This window comes from Lepidothrix coronata, unplaced genomic scaffold (genome assembly GCF_001604755.1).
Source record: "Lepidothrix coronata isolate B3197 unplaced genomic scaffold, Lepidothrix_coronata-1.0 Scaffold136, whole genome shotgun sequence".
Classification (NCBI taxonomy): domain Eukaryota; kingdom Metazoa; phylum Chordata; class Aves; order Passeriformes; family Pipridae; genus Lepidothrix; species Lepidothrix coronata.
In genome coordinates, this window is record NW_016690316.1 from 771991 (window position 1) to 792356 (window position 20366).

The 20366-nt window shown below is 41.5% G+C and overlaps 2 protein-coding genes across 8 annotated transcripts in view; both read left to right on the forward strand.

Moving 5' to 3' along the window:
• Positions 1 to 301: 301 nt before the first annotated feature.
• Positions 302 to 8669, forward strand: EXTL2 (exostosin like glycosyltransferase 2). 2 transcript variants are annotated; one of them, XR_001876810.1, is made up of 6 exons: positions 302 to 469; positions 2051 to 2121; positions 3235 to 3662; positions 4198 to 4298; positions 5351 to 5421; positions 6033 to 6065. XR_001876810.1 is itself a non-coding variant. In XM_017827256.1 (5 exons), the coding sequence occupies exons 2-5, from the start codon at positions 2117 to 2119 to the stop codon at positions 6522 to 6524; spliced, it is 996 nt and encodes a 331-aa protein (XP_017682745.1). In that variant the 5' UTR covers positions 306 to 469; positions 2051 to 2116; the 3' UTR covers positions 6525 to 8669. The 2 variants fall into 2 exon arrangements, 1 of the variants encoding a protein (XP_017682745.1); XM_017827256.1 differs by lacking the exon at positions 4198 to 4298 and having other exon boundaries at positions 306 to 469; positions 6033 to 8669.
• Positions 8670 to 11658: 2989 nt separating this feature from the next.
• CDC14A (cell division cycle 14A) overlaps positions 11659 to 20366 on the forward strand; it is a 56087-nt gene continuing 47379 nt past the window's right edge. For all 6 annotated transcript variants that reach the window (XM_017827232.1, XM_017827235.1, XM_017827237.1 and 3 more), the window contains exons 1-2: positions 11659 to 11770; positions 12270 to 12360. In XM_017827232.1, coding sequence (XP_017682721.1) covers positions 11665 to 11770; positions 12270 to 12360 — 197 coding nt within the window. In that variant the 5' untranslated portion in view covers positions 11659 to 11664. The remainder of the gene's footprint in view (positions 11771 to 12269; positions 12361 to 20366) is intronic.

A 20366-nucleotide genomic window follows, 5' to 3' on the forward strand; every position in this document is an offset into this window, starting at 1 on the left:
GCCGCCGGGCAGAAGGACTGTGGGGGCGCGCCGGGGGCAGGGCCGGGGCTGCGGGGGAGAACGCGGGGCAGGGCGCGCTGCCCGCTGGGGACACACAACGTGCCCGGGGCGGGAGCCCTGGTCCGCCCCGCGCCGTGCCAGCCGCTCGCGCGCGTTCCGCTGGCGATGCCGGGCGCTCCCGGCCCAGCTGTCGCGGCGGCGCTCGGCGCGGGGCGGGGGCGCGGCGCGCCCCGCGTGTGACCGCCGGGGCTCGGGGACCCGCCGTGCGGCGCGGAGCCTGCCGGGAGGAAGCGCGGGGACGCCCCGCAGGAAGCGGCGCTGCCGCGGGGCCGCCCCTGAGTCACCGGAGGGGCTTGTGCGGGCGGTGGGGCCGGGCCGGCACCTCTGATCCTCCGCCCTGCCCTGCCCTGCCCTGCCCTGCCCTGCCGGTGCCGCCTCGGGAGCACCGCCCGGCCGGAGGAAGCGCAACGTGAGCGAAGCCGCGGGGCGGGGCGGGAGATGCTGATGCTGCGGTGCTGCCGGGCCGCACCGAAGTGCTGCGGGGTGCTGCTAACGGGGTGCTGCCCGCCAAAGGAGGGGCACCCGCTCGAGAAATCCTTTCCTCGGAACGAGGATTAAGACACTGGGTTTTGACAGCGGGGTTTTATTTTCGTCATTTTTATTTTGTGCTGTGTACAGGGAGTACTGTACGGTTTCTTAAAAGCGGTCAATCCTGCATTGCAGTTTCATAATTTAACTGGCATAACCGATCTGCGCTTTCACGGCATATCAGAAAGTGCCCTGATGCTAATTCTAAAAAATCTAAATAGGCACTTATTTTAATTAGGGACTGTATAATAATATAATCCCTGCTTGTCACTACATGTTGTAAACACTAGAATGTGTTATAAGCAAGGAAGCTTCATAAACAGCAAACAATATTGTATGCTTTTAAATTTTAATTTATCGTTACAGTAGTAGTGGTAAGTATTGTTGCAACTAGGTTGCAAACTGGGGAAAGAGGATCTAAGGTTTTCAAAAGCACATACGATGAGGATACAGTGGACCTCATAAATGCTGAGTAGCAACTCCTGCTAATAATTTTTAGAAATCAGATGTGATTGTTTAAACCTATAAAATTAGGCAACCAAAACAAGTGATTAGCTTCTGGAAATAGTTTCAGTGACCTCTCCTCACAAAACAGTGGTAAAATTGGAACTCAGATTTGGGAAGACCTGTATACGTGGACATATTCTGATTGTTATACACACAAATTGGCAAATCTGTATTTTTAAGAAGCAAGTTTATATAGCTCAAACAAATTTCTCCTATGAAATTTCACATTGGTTCAATTATTCAACAAATTCAGCAAATTCTTGTTCTCTGAACTTTCACAGTACTTTTCCTAAATCAAAATTAAAGACTCTTTCTAGTTTTAAAGGAATAAAATCCCTCCCACAATCTAAGAGCCTTAACAGACACAAGTTTCTTCTGCTGTCCTGCAAAAGGAAGGATCTTGTACATCCTTCCTTTATGTGCTCACACTTATATTTTCCAAGCTGCCAAACCAGATGGGAAGAACAAAATTCTGTGTCTTAAATCCCTGATGTAACTCGTTAGCTCAGTGGAAGGAGAACATGAAGGGGATGAGCTATAAAATAAAATAACTTCATTGGGAGTACTTGCCTGACTGTGGTAGCCAAATATATATTTTAGTGGTGCCTGGTGAACAAAGCAACAGCTGGTGAGGTTCTGGAGAACTCCTTATATCTCTGTAGTTGAACTTAAGGATGGAACACACAGACATTGCACTGGCACAAGGCGATAATTTTGCGAGTAGAGAAACATGCTGTTCTTTTCTTTTTGACCATCTGGTGTAATAACTTCTTTCTGGAGTGTTCATTGACAGGCAGAGACAATTCAACTGAGCAATAGGAAAAAGGATGGGATAATTGCCATGAATGCATATATCAGTCAATAATAGAGAGGAACTTTTATTTGTAAAAGAATGCTGGGTAGCATGTAGATAATTGTTGATCTTCAATTATAGAGTCCCTTTAATTTCCAACAGATTTAAAGATCACAAACAACTGCCCTATAAGAAGAAGGGGGGAAAAAACGATCCTACTTGGCAACAATGAGGTGAGTCGCGAGGCTTTTTAGATTAAAATAATTTACATTCACATTTTCAAGCATGGTATTTGCACTTTGGAAAAGAAGGATTAAAAAATCAGTGAAAAAACACTCTCAAATAGCAATTGTTCAGCTGTCCTGATCACTGAATTTGATCAGAATTCCCTGCTGAAAACCTAGAAATTACTAACATGAGTAATATGTATAGATGAGTAACTACTTAGTAGCAAGCTTAGAGCATTTATCTTGCATTCAATTCGTACTAATCTTACAAGTAAAGGAGGAGAAAAGGAAACTGTATGAAGTTTAACAAATAGAAGTGCTGGATTCTGCAGCTGGGACAGGGCAACCCTGGATATAAGACTGGGGAATCAGAGGCTGGAAAGCAGTGCCATGGAAAGGGACCTGAGGGTCCTGGTCGCTGGCAAGTTCAACATGAGTCAGCAGTGCCCTGGCAGCCAGGAGGGCCAACCCTGTCCTGGGGGGCATCAGGCAAAGCATGGCCAGACGATTGAGGGAGGGGATTGTCCTGCTCTGCTCTGCACTGGGGCGGCCTCACCTCCAGGTGGTCCCGTGCAGCTATATATGAATATAAGAATTAATGTAAGAAGACAATAAAAGAGGGATATAAAGCTATTAGAGAGCATCCGAAGGAGACCTACAAAGATGGTGAAGGGCCTTGAGGGGAAGCTGTATGAGGAGCTCTTGAGGAAGCATCTTCTCTCCCTTTTGCTTCCCAGCTAAAGTAGAGCTACTGCAGTGCTGAAAAATACTGAATCAGTACAAATTTGCTTTCTAATTTCAGCTGGATAGGTTTGATGAAATATATCTATGTTCAGTCAAAAACACAGTACTGAGAAAATAAGAAACAATGAACAATCTGAAGAATTATTCTGGATTAATTTTCACAAAGAAATGAAATTCAAAGTTAACAAAAAAAAAGGTGAAAAGCAAGTAAACATAGAAACAGAGTACCAGAAGTATCTGTCTTGACAGTAATTGGCCAAAATCCTAAAATCCTCCTTATTTATTTACTTGAACCAAAATCTGCTTAATATTGTGGAAGTTCTGCTCATTAACATGGATTTAATGACTTTTCCTTTCTTGTTACTTGTTTTGAAGGTATTTTCACTTCTGTAAGCTTCCAGGAAGAGTTATGGGAATCCGCCTACTCCGCTTCACCTCTGTGGTGATCATCGTCTTACTTCTTGTGGCAGGTGCTTTAACAGCTTTGCTTCCCAACATCAAAGATGACAAATTGCCCAATTTGAGAAGGGAACCAAAACCCCAGAGTCAGTCTGCCTTGGATTCATTTACTCTTATTATGCAGACATATAATAGAACTGACTTACTGCTAAAGCTCTTAAATCATTATCAAGCCATCCGCAACCTACATAAAGTAATTGTTGTGTGGAACAACATTGGTGAGAAGACACCAGAGGAGATGTGGAATTCCTTGGGGCCTCATCCTGTCCCTGTTGTCTTTAAAGTTCAAAGTGTAAATCGCATGAGAAACAGGCTGCAGAATTTCCCTGAGCTGGAAACAAAAGGTAATCAGCAGTTCATATCACTACTACTGATATTATTTTCATGCTTAAAATCTGAATGCTAATAGAGAGATGGTTTGAGTTATACTATGTAATAAATCCGTGGATGTGCTGGGTCACTTAGAATGTGGGTAGTATAGAGGAAAACGATGTTCTGATATCAGATGCATACCACCAACAGGCTGTCAGTGAAGAGTAAGGAAAAAGAAGAGGGATGTCAAAGTATTACATGGGCTTTTGCAACTGTTCCCCATTTCCTTTGTCAGGCAGACATAGGTAGTTCAGCCTCTCTTCCTTTTGTAGCATAAACTGAAATTCATAATGCATGTATTTGTTGAGTGCGTGCACTAATCTGGACTTAAGTCATCTGGTAAAGACTTGATTTAATCCATTCCTTTAAGACTGAGTTCTCAAGCATGTTCTGCTCTTCTGAGAAACCTCCCTCCCTAGCTGTCTGGCTTTTTATCTCAAATTATGCATCCCTTTTAAGAGTATTTTCCCCAGTCTTTTGGCTATTCATCTAAATATTCTTCCTAAGCTCTTTCCAGGAGGTGTACAACAATAAGTCCTGTTTGTTTCAAGTGGAAAAAAACCCCATATGTTGCATTACAGACCTGACCTTACTCATGATTAGTAAAGGTAATTCTATTTACTGCCCCCTTCCTAACATGCCTTGCTACTCCAAACCCACGATTTCTAGGAAGACATTAGAAACTTCAACTTCCCAAGTGTTTTATTTACTGTAATAGGATTTGTGCCTAGTGGTTAGGGTGCAGCACTTTCACTGCTGCGACCCGGGTTCGATTCCCAGCCCCCCGGGCAGATGGAGCTCGTCAGCCCTGTAAGGCAATCCATCTAAGAGAAGGTCACTCTAAACAAACCTACGTCCTGAAGGTCCTGAGACCCTCACTGCCACTGTCCAAGCTTGCTCAGCCCCGGCAGATGAACCTCAGGATTAAAGGGTGGGCTCAGTTCAGCGCACGCTGTGTCTCACCTAAAAAATCCACTGCGCAGGCTCGAAGGGTTAATGACCTTTCCCAAATCTTCGCTCGCGAAGACTGGCCATACTAGGAATTGTGCCTACTGTAAATTTAAAAAGCTTTAATGCATCTGGAGTTCCAAGAATATCCTTCCTTTTCCACTTCCTGATAGTCTTTTGTCTAAAATTCAAGGCAAAGAGTCTTTCTTCTATAGTTAATCATATTGAATGTTGCCTGTGCAATTTATTTAACTTGCTTACTTAGAACTTTCAAGTAGTGAGGAGATGAGTAAAATTTTACTCTAAGAATCCTTTATAAGGCTCACATGCTAAAGAAAGGTATCTAACTCTATTTTAGTTGTATCTTTACACAAGATTAGTAGAATTTTAAGCTGCTTTGCCAAACACTCCCAAGTTTTCCAACACATATCTCTCCAGCTGTACTACAGATGATCAAAAGTTGCTGGGTTTTGTTCCAGCCTGGCAAATAATCTAAAACTTAGGTTTGCTTCCAGCTACCACAAAGCTGCAACCTTGCTTTAGCTTTGAAATTTAGTTGTATTTTCTCAATCTACTTTCAGGGAGTTTTAATTCAGTTTAATGGTTATAGAAATTTCACATTTAATTTGTCAAATACTGTGCTGCGTACTATGCTCATGTATTTAATCTTTTGATAAATTGAAAGTTTTTCTTTTTTTTTTCCTCCCTTCAGCTGTTTTAATGATGGATGATGACACTCTAGTCAGTGCTCATGACCTTGCTTTTGCCTTTTCTGTTTGGCAGGTAATGTTTTGCATCTTGGCCGGCAGTATTTGTGACTTACAATTGAGATTAATGGGTTTATTTGAAGTAATACTGTATCATAATGTTTGACCATTGGTTCTCTAGCTGTAAAGTTAGATTTTGGAAGGACTGAAGTCTTGAATAGTAGAAATTACAAAAATAATCTTCTGTAGTAGCCGTACCTGTAATCTATAACTTTAAAATTGTAACTCTTACTTACAAAAACATGAAGGTGCTAACTGCTGAATTTATTTACATTTATTGTAGTAGAGTAGTTTGTTAAACAAAAGTGTTACGCTTTGCAAAACAAGATAAAATGTCTGTAAAGTTATTTTCAGTGCCAAATGCACAGCTGCAATTTGTGGAAAGATGTTTCTTGGCACTGCCTGATGTGGAACGAGGCATACTGTGTCAGTTTTGTGAAACTGTATTTAATTGCAACATTTATGCAGATCAAAGAACCATATGTCAACAATTTAATTTTTTCCTGGCAATAATCTTGTGCTCCTCTCATTTAAAAAATGCATAAATCTCTCTTATGAATGTACTTAACACACATTTCACAGTGTGGGGTTCACTTTGATTTTTTTAAAATTTCTTTTTTCTTTCAGCAATTTCCAGAGCATATAGTGGGATTTGTTCCTAGAAAGCACATTTCTACTCCTTCAGGCGTATACAGTTATGGTAGCTTTGAATTGCAGAACCCTGGATTTGGAAATGGAGATCAGTATTCTATGGTTCTTATTGGTGCAGCATTTTTTCACAGTGGATATTTAGAAGACTTTCAACGACAGCCAGAAGCAGTTTACGCCTTAATAGATGAAACTCAAAATTGTGATGATATTGCCATGAATTTTCTGGTAGCCAAGCATACTGGAAAGCCTTCAGGAGTGTTTGTGAAGCCTGTTGATATAAGAAATTTAGAAAAAGACACTAACAGTGGCTATTCAGGAATGTGGCACCGAGCAGAGCATTTGTTACAGAGATCCTACTGTGTAAATAAACTGGTTAATATTTATGATGGCATGCCCTTAAAATATTCTAATATCATGATTTCTCAGTTCGGTTTTCCTAATTATGCAAATCACAAAAATAAAATGTAAGCCAATGAATTTAAGGTGTTAAATGTTAAACTGTACTCAGTAAACTCCACTGAGTTCAAGGAGAGAATAAGGTGTAATTACTGCATCTTGGCCATCCCTCTGTGTAGCCTCTGATTTTTCTCCATTGGGCTTTTGGGCTTTTTATGTGGTTTTTTTTTTTCCTTTCTAACTAATTCACCAAGGTAAGTTTTCTAAAACTTAATATATAACAATGTTTAGCTGTGATAAAATCATCCTCTCTCCTTAAAATCTGAAAAGCTACTATAATTATTAGGCCAATTCTTTAGAAACATGCAGTCAAAAATGCACTCCCACCCTTCAGATCTCACATTTTGATTTTTTTTTCTTGAATAAACGTATCTAGTCTAATGAGACCCAGGCATATTTTTGACGGTTATATGTTGAGATGCTTCCTTGCTTTCCCTCTCCTCACCTCCTTCTGTTCCCAGTGAAACTGTAGAAGAGCTACAGTGAACTGCTGGCCAGGCTTCTACACTCCTGTACAAAACCCCTTTGAAGTTTGTATATAAGCTGTTCGGTGTCCTGAGATGTTCTGAAGCTGCTATGAAAGCAAGAAGAGTACCTCACCTTAATCTCAGATAGTCCTAAAACCATTGCCTACCATATCTATTCCTGCTGAGATAGTGGAAAATGATCTGTGATGTGGCTTTTTTTCCTATTATTGATTTGCCTAGAGTTGCTGAAACACTGCAAGCAGCTGAAAGGTAAATCCTAGCAGTTGGAAATGTAAGAAACATGAATACATGAAATATGACACTTACATAAGCAGTCAAAGAAATGGACGGGATATTATTTATTAATACTCTCTTTAGTACATAGTTTTATTTTGATATTTTGCATTTACATTGATACAAAAATGTGCCCAGGAAAATCCTCACTTGTTAAAAATGTCTTATTTACAATTCCTAGTAAAAGCAAGCTGTTCTACATTTATTACAGTGTACATTTTGTAATTGTACAGATCTGTTGTTTTTTTTAACTACTCTTTCAATGCGTATTTACTTTCTAGTTCCTTCTCTGGTTTTGGTGACTATGACAACAGAATTAAAATGTGCAATGAATGGGTAAAGCATTAGGAAAAAAAAGTATTTTACACTACAGTAATATTTAACAGGGATGGACTGTTATCAGTCTCTGAATTCCCTGGCTTCATTTGTAGCAAGAAACAGAGCTGCTGTCAATAGCTTTTGTTAAACCGGGGCTCTGTAGTTCTGGAAACCTTGTGTTAACATAGACAGGACAAACCTTTTGCATTGCAGTTGCAGAATGGTTGGTGGTTTTTTTGTTTTGTTTTTTTTTGTTGTGTTTTTTTTTTTTTTTATGGTATGGAAGAAAGAACAAAAGACAGTGATTTTCCTGGACCACAGAATCAGATTTGGCATCCAAAGCAGATTTAGTTTCATCTGCATCAGCTTTTAATTGATTCTTAGTATAAGTTCAAAGGTATCTGTGGGCAACCAATAAGAGCTAATACCTGGTAAACAAATAGCATCTGCACAAAAAATGTATAATTTTATCATTTTTTTGTAATACATTAGCTGAACAAAAAGTGATTGAAGAATGTGACAAGTTTTTTACAGCAGGGTGTGAGTCTTTGGGGGAACAGAGGATTCTTTTGCCGTGTTCTATGAGTGCTAAAGGATTTGATTTCTGTTCAGTGAAGTCTTCCTAGTACTTTTGTAAGACTTAAAGGGCAAAATCTTTACATGGCACTGTAAAGTCTGCTTAATTTTGTTGTAATAGTGAAAAGTAGTTTTTAATTATTGTGTTGTAGTGCTTAGTAGTATACAAACAGGTCTATCATCTTTCCAGAAATGCAACTTTCCCAGTTGTAGTTTACTGTATTTCATTTACTTACTGGTCTTCCGTAATTTCTGTTCTGTGCAGTATCAGCTAGAATTGTGAAGACTCACAGTTGTTGTTTATCTTATTTTTAAAATGTGAAACAAACTGTCAGCTCAGCCAAATCTTAGTATTGGGCTCTGTGTTGGATGGAAGGAGTTGTTTTGATTTGTTCTGGGTTTTTTTTGTTCTTCTGTATCAGTGAAAAATTAATAGAACAAGCTTTTAATGATATTGTTAAATTTAATTTGTACCATTGTCAAATAAAATACAGAAAGCAGATTTGTGATGATTTTCAGATTATTTACCAAAATTTTCAGTGTTAAGATGTCTAAAGTAAGCTCACAGTTTGCATACAGATGAGCAGCACCAAGATTTCTTTTTTTAAAAAACGTGTACTTGTTGCCACATACTCATTTAATTTAGGTAAAGCCCACTTGTGTGGGAAGAAAAGACATCAAAAAGACACAGCCTTAAGCAGTTAGTCTTAGATAGGAAAGAAAATTCAAAGGTAGGACTTCAGCTCCAGTCATAATTCATTTTGTTTGGGAACCAAAAGGGTTTTGTTTGCTTATTTTTTAAAGGCTGATTTTTATCCTTTGGTGATTATAAAAGTGCTTTGGGATTCTTTAGTGAAAAACATAATAATATGCATGTGATTATTTCTTCTAAGTTATTACTTAGATGTCATTTGTAAATATTTTGGAGTCTAAACAGATTCATCACCACCTCTGAATGTTCTGTAGAAATTAGTGCTTATGCAACATAGGGTTTTAAAATACCTGAAAGATAAATCCTAGTTGAAAAAGTCAGGATATTAGTGTTCAAATACTGTAACAGGACTACAAGAAAATTGCTTCTTTACCAAAAAATGCCACAAGATGTCACTGTAGCCTTGATATTGATATCAAATGTTAAAACGAGTAATTAGAATTGATTATAAAAAGTTGTACTGGTTGAAAACATTCTTAAAGCTAGGATTTTACAAGGAAGAATTAGTTAAATTATCATAGTAAAAATTACAAGATGCAATACTGAAATTGAAAAAACTTGGTTATTCTGTACATATTTTTACAGGGAAGAAAAGAAAGATCAGTTTAAATATTTCCAATGCTTACAAAGGCTGTTGCTAATTGCCACAAATGAGAACTTCTATGCAATGAAAATAGTATTTGTAGTTTTGCAAAAGGTGTATAAGCAGTATGCAAACATTTGACAGCAGGGCTTCAGTTTCTTCAGTTCCTAGATTCAGCGTCCAGCTAGATGGGTTTACAAATAATAGGCTTCAACACAAATAGTTTCTAAGGATTCTGGATTCCAGATAGCAGATGGTTCCACTGCTCCATCTTTGCTTCTGTTGCCAAAGAAAGTATTCTTAAGACTGTTTTGAGTATGCTCATTCAAACTCCCCTTAAGTGCAGCATAGACTTAGAAATGTTACCTGGAACTGTAGTGAAAGTTTGAGTCAAAAAGGGTGTTATAAAAACTATGGTTCTGGAGATAATACCTTACTACCCCTTTTCTTACAGGTAAGGCTATGGTACCCCTTAGACAATTGCCTGTAAGTAAAAAAAAAAAAAATTAATTAAGTGTTAAATACAAGTGAAAGTCGTATAGAAAGGACTTTCCTATATAAGGAAAAATAAACCCATTGATTTCCATGAAAAGTAAATACCTTCCACCAACAACCTTTATTTAATGTGCCGTTACAGCTATAGTTTCATTCATGTAAGCATCTTGTACGGAACAGTACTGAGAATGGTATTTCTGATTAGGTTCACAGGATCAGGTCCAAACAAATTCATATTTAGGAATATTAGCTCTGGAACTTTAAAAAAAAAATAAAGCAATGTAAGAACACAGGTATAAATTATTAGAACCAAGACAAAAAATAAATAAGCAACTTACACAACAAGTTGCACTAGTGAAGTGTTTTGTGTAGTACTTCACCTTATTTGTAAAGCTTTAAAGATTATCCAGTGCTTATGACACTAGAATAAAAACTGAGGAGTGAGAAGTGTTGCACACTCATGTTTAGTCTCATTTGCAGACACACTGGGATTAATTATCTGAACTGGTAGTTACAGTAGGTTATTTATAGTGTTTGGGAAAGATGGTGATAATAATGTCAACCTCAGGGCTGCATATGGCTTTGTATTACAACATCTTTTTAAGGTGTTTCAAGGGGCGGGCGGGGGTGTTTGGGCGAAGAATAACTCTTTTTCTCTCTTTTTTTTTTTTTTTTCCCTCCTCGAGTTCTCTCTTCTTTGCAACTTTTTGCTTTCGTTGTAAATATGAGACGGACTGTCTGCCTTGTTTGGCACTTACCAATTCTTTCTAAAGAGGAGGGTGGCAGAAGAACGCGCCCACAGCTCGAGCCAGCGCGTTAGCAGAGCGCTTTCCATCCGCAAGCGCCTTTCCGAGCCCCGCTGCCCCCCGCTCTGCCCCGCCCGGCCCGGCCCCCGCCTCAGGAGCAGCACAAACCCCGGCCCGCGGGCGGCCGTGGGCGGGGCGCTTCCCCGAGCAGCGCTCGCTCATTGGCTGGAGGCGCAGAAGGGCGGGCCTTGATTGGCGAGCGGGCTTGTCTGTCACGGTGAGTGGTGCCCCAGGTAGGGCAGCGAGAGCTGCGCGGTTGCCCGTGCTCGGCTCCCCCAGAGCCGCTTCGGCCGCCCGCCCGCCCCCGGCCGGAGCCCGCCCGAGCTGCTGAGGCGCCGCTCCGGCCCAGCGCCGCTCCCCGCCGAGCTGCACCTCGGCACCCGCCCTGTCCCCGCGGGGCCCTGTGCCACGGGCCGCCCCCGGGCGGGGAAAGGCAGCGAGCAGCTCAGCGGGGCGCGGCGGCGCTGCCCGGGCGGTGGGCGGCAGGGCAGGCGGGGCGGAGGCGGGGCCGCGCCGGGCGCAGAGGCGCTGCCTGGCGGAGCAGGGGCGCTGCCGGGCCGGGGGGCGAGCGCGGGGGGGCCGGTCACTCTCAGCGTCAGCCCTGGGCCGGGCGAGACAAAGGCTCCGTAACGCGGTTGCCAGAGCGCCGCCGGTCGCTTGGTAACCGCCCGCTGCCGCTTTATTCGGGGGCGTCTCCCGGCTGGGGGCGGGGTGGAGCTGGAGTCCTTGTGGGCGCTCGCCCGCCGTGTCCCGAGGCTCGTTCTCGGCTCCGCTCCCGCTCCTATGCGGGCTGCGGCCGCCGCGCTCGCAGCACCGTGGGCCCCGGCGGGCGGCCCCTCCGGGCAGCGGGTCGGGTCCCAGCGAGCGCGCCCCGGCCCCGCCGGCGCTGCCCGAGAGCGCCATGAGCTCGGAGCCGCCCCGCGCCTCGCTGCTCCGCGCCCTGTTTAAGATGGAGCCGCCGGCGGCTGCCTCCGAAGTGCTGGGGGGAGCCTCGGAGTTCGTGAAAGGTGAGAGTGGGACGGGAGCCGCCCCGTCCCCTGCCCGCGGGGGTCCCGAGGCTTCCCTCAGAGAGGAACCCCGCTGGCTTTTCCCGCCTCCCTGCCCCGGCTTTGCTGCGTGCTCGGCCCCTTTTCCTGGCGGGCTCGGCGGGCTGCCTGCCCCCGGTTGCCGCGGGGGCACCTCGGCGGGTCCTGCCCCCGCTCCCCCGGCGGGGAGGGCGCGGGGCCGGCACCTGTTGCTGTGTGCGGCTGTGCCCGGGGTCAGAGCCTCCCCCGCCCGCGGGGCCGCTCCCGAAGGTGCCCGGGGGGGCCCTGCAGGGCAGGGCCCGCGGGCGGAGCGGTCCGGGCGCTCCCGCCGCCGCTCACGCAGCAGAAAAAGGAGCGGCGGAGCCTCTTCCGCCCCGGGCCGCGGGGTGACAGGCGTGCCCCGGGGTGACAGGCGTGCCCCGGGAAGCCGGCGGGGCATCTGCCCGCACCGACCGACGCTCTGCCCTAATCTGTCTTTCAGATCGGTTGTACTTCGCTACTTTACGAAATAAACCGAAAAGTACCGTAAATACCCACTACTTTTGTACGGATGAGGAACTGGTCTATGAAAAGTAAGTGTTGTGATCTGTTACGTTTTGCATATTCAAAGTGATCACCTGAGGGTCTTCCCAACACACTTTGATACTGTGTAGAATATTTTTTGCCCCATTTAGTTACTTGCACAGAACATGAGTATAAAGTTATCCGGAATATATTTATATATTAGCTGAAACTAGTTTAACAAGATTACTGCTATAAAAAAGACCCACAAAAACAGCTGCAAGGCTTAAATTGTAGTTGAACTAGGAGAAGGGTATTTGAGCCTTGTAAGATTTGTTTAAAACATGGAGAAGATCTCTAATTACATTTTATTAAATGGTGACTTAAATAGAAGACTCTTGTTTGGCATGAATAGATGAAACAATAGTTTGTTTCCTGTGTTTCCCTTTATAGAGTTATGAAGTGATCACCTTTAATATAGAATTTTAAGAATGCAGTGTTTAAATGTGCTTTTAAAGAGCATCTGCAACTTGTTTTATAAGAAGGTTTTGTGATAGCACTTCCTGATGGCTTTTGTAGCTTTAGAACAGCTGAAAAAGTGTTTTCTGTGAAGTAAAAGCTTCATGTGTTTGGAAAACACTGACTACACATAGAAGGTAAAAAGTAAAATTGATTATAGTTGTGAATACTATTAAAGGACATAAAATACACTTAAAAATAAAGTAACCACTCTATGCTGTGGTTAAAAAGTAGATGCTCTGCACTTTGTTCCCAACTCAACTGTTTCATGTGTGATGGTTTATCTAGCTACTTGACAAAGGCGTTGCTGTAACAGAAGTGAAACAAAAAGTGTGCTCCTATTTTTTGTAAAACTTTCCATCTGGGTTGAAGAATTTGTGAGCATCAGCCATTCTTCCTTTACTTCTATAGTGACTTCAGCACTGTTCCTGTGAAGGTGTAAACCAGTCCTCCTTGGTTTTTAGCTTACTTTCTATGCCCAGCTTGCAGTTTTAGAGTGTGTTTTCTACACATTTTTGAGTCTTTCTCATCTTAAGCTGTGCATCTTCTACTGAAGTTCCCAATGATTTGTGCCGAAAGTTGACTTTTATAATCGGCTGCTTGGGTTGGGAGTAAGTTCTGTAATGATCATTAAGGAATTTAGATTGGAAGGCACCTTGGGAGTACCCCAAGGCAAGGTTGACCTAATATTGAAAGCAGAATTCAATTGGGGAAGGTCCTGAGCAATTTGCCTTAAGTGAAAATGTTCCACTTTCTTTAATGAAAAAAGCTTGTTCTTCTTCTTGACTTCTGTGTTATTCTTGATGTGAGGTGTTTTGGTTTTAATTCTTAATATGCTTCTAGGAAGGGTGAAGGAATTTTATGTGGCATTTGATCTTATGGGTAAGAAGGGGGAACACTTCTCTACTGTTAGTTACAGAGGACTGTGCTAACCAAGGACTGTTACTGGGATATTTTGTGTGAGGACAATGTCATATTTAAAAAAAAGAAAAAAGTACAGAGAAGTTTGAAGGGGAGGGGGAAAGTCATTTTCTTTAACGTGTAACAGAAATTCCATGGGTATACTCCTGAACCCAGTTATCTGTTAAGTACATATCAGGTGTAACCTGATATCACATATAATTACCAGATAATGGAAGGAAGCAGTTTCCTTTTTCTAGAGCACATCTAAAGATTTTGGACATGTAATTCATGGTGTATTTTCTGAATTGACAGTTCCTACTCTATTTTGCCTGTTTTAAAGGTATCCTATATTTGATACCATAATAGTACTCTCGCTTTTGTGCTCTCAAAGTACTAAAATGTGATATGAGGTAGAAATTAAGTGACAGTTACCAGGTGGTATCAATGAATTTTCTATAATAACCTAACTCTTTGGCATAATATTGCTAAACTTTCCCCTGATATTTGTATTGCTGCACCTATCACTATCAGTGTATGCAACATTTAGTAGTAAACCCATACCTCATTTTATTCCCCCCCTCTCTCTTTTCTCCCTCATATTTAAAGAAGTTTATATGGTCTCAGGGAAGCAAAAGCAGGTGTCATTAGGGTTCCAATTTTATGTATCTCTTTAATATCTTTCTGAATTGGGACAGCTAGAGGCAAATTGAGGACTAGAACGCAAGACTCGGTTCTTGGGGAAATACTAATTTTGCTGTAGCTTCCCTTGTGCTCATCAGCAAGCTTGACATCAGTCTGTTGTGTTTCACAGGCTGCACACAAAGTGGGGAGCTTTGTGTCAGGGCTTGTCTGTAAGTAGTAGTGGAATATAACTTTAATACACCGGATCAGATCTGCTGCTCGTTTTATCAAAAATGCAGCCTTCTTTCTGAGAAAGCGGTTTGAAGTATTTGTTACATGATAGCAAAATAAATACTTGGACGTGAGTTGAAGTGCTGTAGCTCAGAACAGTGGTTTCCAGAGTCTTTATTCAAGATGGCCTACCTGGCTTGTTGTGATCAGAATTTCATGGCCAGTTCTGCTTTTTTATCAAATGAACTGTTCAGTGTTCTTAGGAGGAGGATAGGACATGTCTACTCAGGTATGCAATCCTCAGCACTTGTGAGGTATGTAATTAATTATGTTAATACAACTGCTTATTGGCTTAACTTTGTTTAGATGCATCACAGTAGTGACGAAGATACTTCATTGAGCTTAGAAATAAACTGCTTTTCTTTGGGCCTTATTCTGTTAGCTTGTTACAGAATTTTATTTAGCTGACTTTACAGAGGTGTCAGTTTGCTTCACTGAAGCAGTATCTGATCTGAAAACCTCATGAATATGTAGGTTTGGAGTTGTCTGATTACCGAGGGCCTGTTATTGGATCATGCAGTACTTAAAAACTTACTGCCTCGCTTCCTTTTTCTCCCACTCTTGAAGAGACATAAGGAAGTAATTTTGTACATTAGTAGTATACCCCATTTATTAAACAGAGCAACCGTAGTGCTAGATCTAATGGTTTCAGAAGTTTTGGTCTGGTAAATGCTGACTTGCTATTGCAGCCTGTCACGTGGTTTATTACTAAATTGTACACAAAGTGTGGTTATGTAATCTTGAGCACTTTAGCCTTCAGTTTTCACTTGAAGTTTTCAACTGTTCTAGTGAATTCATAACACTGTCTTATTTAAACATGCACAGTTTAAAGAGATAATAAAGGTATTCTTAAAAGCATTTAAGCCTATCTGAAATGCTTCCTGACTAGGAACTCACTACAACTGTCACTAGTTAAATGTGCTGCAATTTAACCTTGAACCTATTATGCTAGGGAAATTATATGTAAATGCCTCAGTTAAGAGAACAAGAAACTGAATGAAATTATACAATTCTGAAATCTCTTTAATGGTTCTCTTTCTGTAAGATTTTGTCAGAGGTTTTCTGAAACTCTCTGACTTTCCTCCTGAGAAAGTCTGAGCTACTGATTATAATGGAGCACAATCTTTCAGGTAATGTAGTGCAGGTAACTATTACTTCAGAAAAATGGAGTTAATGAGAAATAATCCAGCTTGATGAAGACTGTCATTTGGCAAATAGACAAGCCTTGCCTTGGCAAAACCTCAGTTAAGTAAGAAGCTTTTTATTCTCTAAGAATAGCGTCTTTCATGTTTCACCTTTCAGTAAACAGATCTGGATTGAGAATACTACACTTGACTGATTAACTTGGCTTTCTTATAGTTTTATCAAAGCAACTTTTAATGTCCTTTTTTATTGTTGAGTAGCTTTCTCAAACAAAATTCAAATCTAAATAATGTGAAAAAGGAATCTCTTACTGGTAAATTGTAATGGCAGCCTTCATAAATCATAACGGTTTTATTCAGTCATTTCTTCTCACTTTGGATCTCTTGTATAAACCGCCTTTGCAGATGTAATCTCTGATATCATCTAGGCTGTAAAAGGAGTTAATATGATAGTCTCTGTGTATCCTATGCTTTACACTAAAGCTTTCTTTCAGGCTATGGCATGTTACTTGCCCATTTCACAGCAATCTTCACGTTAGCTACTTTGTTTATACAGCAATAGAATAAGACTTTCAGATGCTTAGCTACAACAAAATTCAGTTAGTACTGTTTCCACCACTGCATGTGTATATGCAAAGAAGCAGTTTCCTGTGAGAAGAGTAAGGGTTAGCTTGCCTGGTTTTGCTTTGGCTAAATGCTTCTTTCTGCTCTTCAGTAACAGTACTTGCATAAGAAACCTGAACTTCTCCATCGTTCTGTGGTTTATATCATTTGAAAGGAAACAGAAAACTTAAACTTGTTCCAACAATCAGAGCTGTTGCTTCATAGAGAACAGGGGCTTCCTTGTTCACTCCATTAACTTTTGAAGACTTGACCTTGGCAGTTGGATGACCAAGACAACCTAGTAAGCTGAAGTCCAAAATAAAAAAAAAAAAAAAGGAAATTTCCCAACTTCTAACTTCTATCAATGTGAATGTAAATACAGAGGAGAAAAACTTCTGTATGTTGAATTCTTACAGGTGGGTATTAAGAGTAATGCTCCAGCTTTATTTCGTTTTCCATCTTAAAATGAGAAATTTTAATTTCACTTCAGAAATTAAATCAGAAGATCTAACTGAGAGTGTCAATTTTTCCTTCAGACACAAACTTCTGACATAATTTCACATTTGATACTTGTAAAGTGCTATCCCTTAACACCTGTGGTGTGCTTTTCAGTCCAGCAGTTTCATAAATTTTATACCTACGCATTGGTCTCTGCATACCACATTGGTCTTTGCTTTTTCATAGGTAAAAGATAAAAGCATTTGCCAGTAGTATTGAGCAATTTTTTCTCTCTTCTTCCACCCCCCCCCCCAGTAAAAGGGTACCAGGATAAACCAGAACTGTTTTCTAGGTCCCAGTTTTATATTGGGCAGGAGTGTAGCTTGGTACAGGAAAGACCATTTGAGGATCTTGGCCTCTGTTAAGATGACTTTCTTTCCGAAGAGACTAGGCTTCTAGCAGGACCTGAAGATTTGTCCAGAGGGAAGCTTTTTGTGAAGAACCTCTTCATAATTTATTTTTGATGTCAAGGAGCATTGCATTAAAAAAGAATGTATTTGGAATAGCTGTTTAATTGCCTACAACTTAAATCGATGAATTCTTGTTGGATTTTGAAGAATCTGGATCTTGAGGAGGATTTGGAAGTTCCAAGAAGAAATTGAGTTAATACCTGGGGGTTTTTTTGAATAATACAGAGCCTCTACTTTATTCCTACCTCCAGATGCAAGCAGTGAGGTGATTTTTCCAGGGTTATATTTGCTGTATCATCCTTTGTCTATTCAGAAGCATGCGATCCCTAAGTAGTATTAAGTATTAGGGATTTTGTCTCGGCCCAAATAAGAAAGCTCCCAGGAATTCACGTGTTACTGGAATCACTGGGCTAGAGCAGGGAAACAGTGCCACTGAGTATCACACCTATTTTCATGTGCTTGAGAAGTAGGGAGGAGAAACACACTCTAGGAATCAGGAGAAAGAAGACTGAATAGGTAAGATTTCCTGAGTAGCAGTTAGGTTGTAATGAATGGGTGGACCGATCCTTTTGATGCTCATCCAGGAACTTTGTTGTGTAAGATGTGTTCAGCTTATGATTTGAAGCAAGTACCTGTAATGGCCAGTTGGCCACTTCTGCAGTACCTGATTCTTGTACTGCTTAATGGCCAGACTCAGAGCAGATGCAGTAGGGCCCTTGGAGTGCAGTAATCTGAATGTTCCAGCCTAGGAAAAAAGGAAGGAGAAACAAGTGGAGAATTTTTCTCTTACTGTAATTCAGTCTCATTGCTTAATTTTAATTGTAAAATTGTAAATTTTAATTGTAAAATGCTGAAAAATTAGTGAAGCTTTGCAGTTAAGAAGCTGTATATATGTTATTTTACAAAGTTCTTGGCTTTTATCTTTTGGATTGAGTAATTTCAAGGTTGGGGGGCTCCTGTTTTGGCAGGTAAATTACTTTATATGATTGCTAGTCTTCAAGAAGGCAAACTTTGTACTTTGGGGAGTAGTTGTACTCCTTTTCTGGGATACATACTCCAGAAAACGAATGCAGTTGTGAAATGGTGGCTCTATTTTCAAGTTACTAAATCAATGACTGAGTAACGTGGCATGCAAGTAACATCGGGCCCTGATGGGAAGTGAATGGCAATAGAAAACTACCGCTCTGGTGTTTTCATCTGTAGGGAAAAAGTATCAAGCATCTGGAGTAAGGCATTAGCAATGCATTTTATCTTTGGAAGATAACTTGATATCTTGGCCTGATCAATTGACTGATGTTAATATGGACCTTGACAAATTAGAGACACGGGCAGTCACCAACCATATGGAGTTTAACAAGGGTAAGTGCCGAATTCTGCACCTGAGATGGGGCAACCCTGGTTGTGTGTATAGACTGGGAAACCAGAGGCTGGAGAGCAGCACTGCGGAAAAGGACCTGAGGGTCCTGGTTCATGGCAAGTTGAATATGAGTCCGTGGTGCCCTGGCAGCCAGGAGGGCCAGCCCTGTCCTGGGGGGCATCAGGCAAAGCATGGCCAGCTGGTCGAGGGAGGGGATTGTCCTGCTCTGCCCTGGGGTGGCCTCACCTTGAATATTGTGTGCAGTTTTGGGCACCACAATATAAAAAAGCTACTAGAGAGCATCCAAAGGAGAGCTGCAAAGATGGTGAAGGGTCTGGAGAGGAAGCTTTATGAGGAGTGGCTGAGGGCACTTGGTCTGTTCAGCCTGGATAAATGGAGACTGAGGGGAGACCGCATTGCCACCTTCAACATCCTCATGAGGGAAAGTGGAAGGGCAGGTACTGATCTCTTCACTCTCATGACGAGTCACAGGACTTGAGGAAATAGCATGAAGCTGAGTCGGGGGAGGTTTAGGTTGGATCAGGAGAAGGTTTTTCACCCAGAGGGTGAAAAAAACCAGTATCCTGTTCCAGGACACTAGAACAGGCTCCTCAGGGAAGTGGTCACAGCACCAAACCTGTCTGTGTTCCGGAAGTGTTTGGACAATACTGTCAGGCATGTATTGTGATTCTTGGACTCGATGATCCTGATGGGTCCCTTCCAATTTAGCATAATCTGTAATTCTGTGGAGGTTATCAATTCAATTAAATGTGTACCAGGCTATATTATTCCTTCATTGACTATAACCAGGCACCATCCAATAGTTCAAGATAGGAAATCTGTTTATCATTTTTCTGAAACTCCAGGGTCAGGTTTTCAAATGCTTAGTGAAAAGTGACTTTTGCATTCAGAAGAGGTGCCGGTTTAGGCTTGAACTGACTCATGGCACCTTCACGTGGCCTTCCATGGAACTGCAGTCGGAAATGACTTATGTTGCTATCTCAAGAGTTGAGGGCTGCATTCCGTTGAATTCCCTGGAAGAATTTACAGTAGCTGCTTGCATGACAGAGTAGACCAATGAGCCCTTTATGGGCTGGCCTTTCTAGGTGGATGACCCTTCCTATGATACAGTATAGCAAATGCCTCAGATCTTATGTTGTAATAAATTATAGGAAGAAGTGGTTCTAGGAGTCTATTCTAAGGAGAATACAGATACCAGAAACTTAAGCTACTGCTTCCAGGTAGCATCATGATAGTATTTTTGAAGTAGACTACTTAAATATTCATCTAGTATATTCTGGGGTTTTGCTACTTAGTTTGAGAAGCCTAAGGATAGCAAGCCTCCATGGGTTGAGGGGGAAGAATAATTTCAGCTATCATCTAGGTACTTGATTAAAACAAAATATAATTAAATGTTAATTAATACCATACCTGCCATCTATTCCTCATATGTGGTTCCCACCTCCATTGTAAGTGATTCTCTCTTAACTGGCTTAAGCTTCAGACACATCCCGATTTCTTATTGTATTTAAATGCATTGTTAAAATACCTAGATGTAAAAGAGGTTGAAGTAAAATAATGAGTGGATTGTTATCAGTGACTATCATATAATAGGATTTGACTTTTTCCTACATTTATCTTCAACTTTTGCCCAATAAAATTCTTTACTCAGATGGTGACTTGGTGTGTCGTTTCTTCCCCATTCCCTATACCTCCCATTTCCCATCTTCTGC

What these genes read in the sequence shown, in the direction of transcription:
- EXTL2 (XM_017827256.1), top strand. An exon ending in CCCTGAGCTGGAAACAAAAG is followed by an intron (nt 3,663 to 5,350) that starts GTAATCAGCAGT and finishes TCCTCCCTTCAG; the next exon opens with CTGTTTTAATGATGGATGAT. An exon ending in TTGCCTTTTCTGTTTGGCAG is followed by an intron (nt 5,422 to 6,032) that starts GTAATGTTTTGC and finishes TTTTTCTTTCAG; the next exon opens with CAATTTCCAGAGCATATAGT.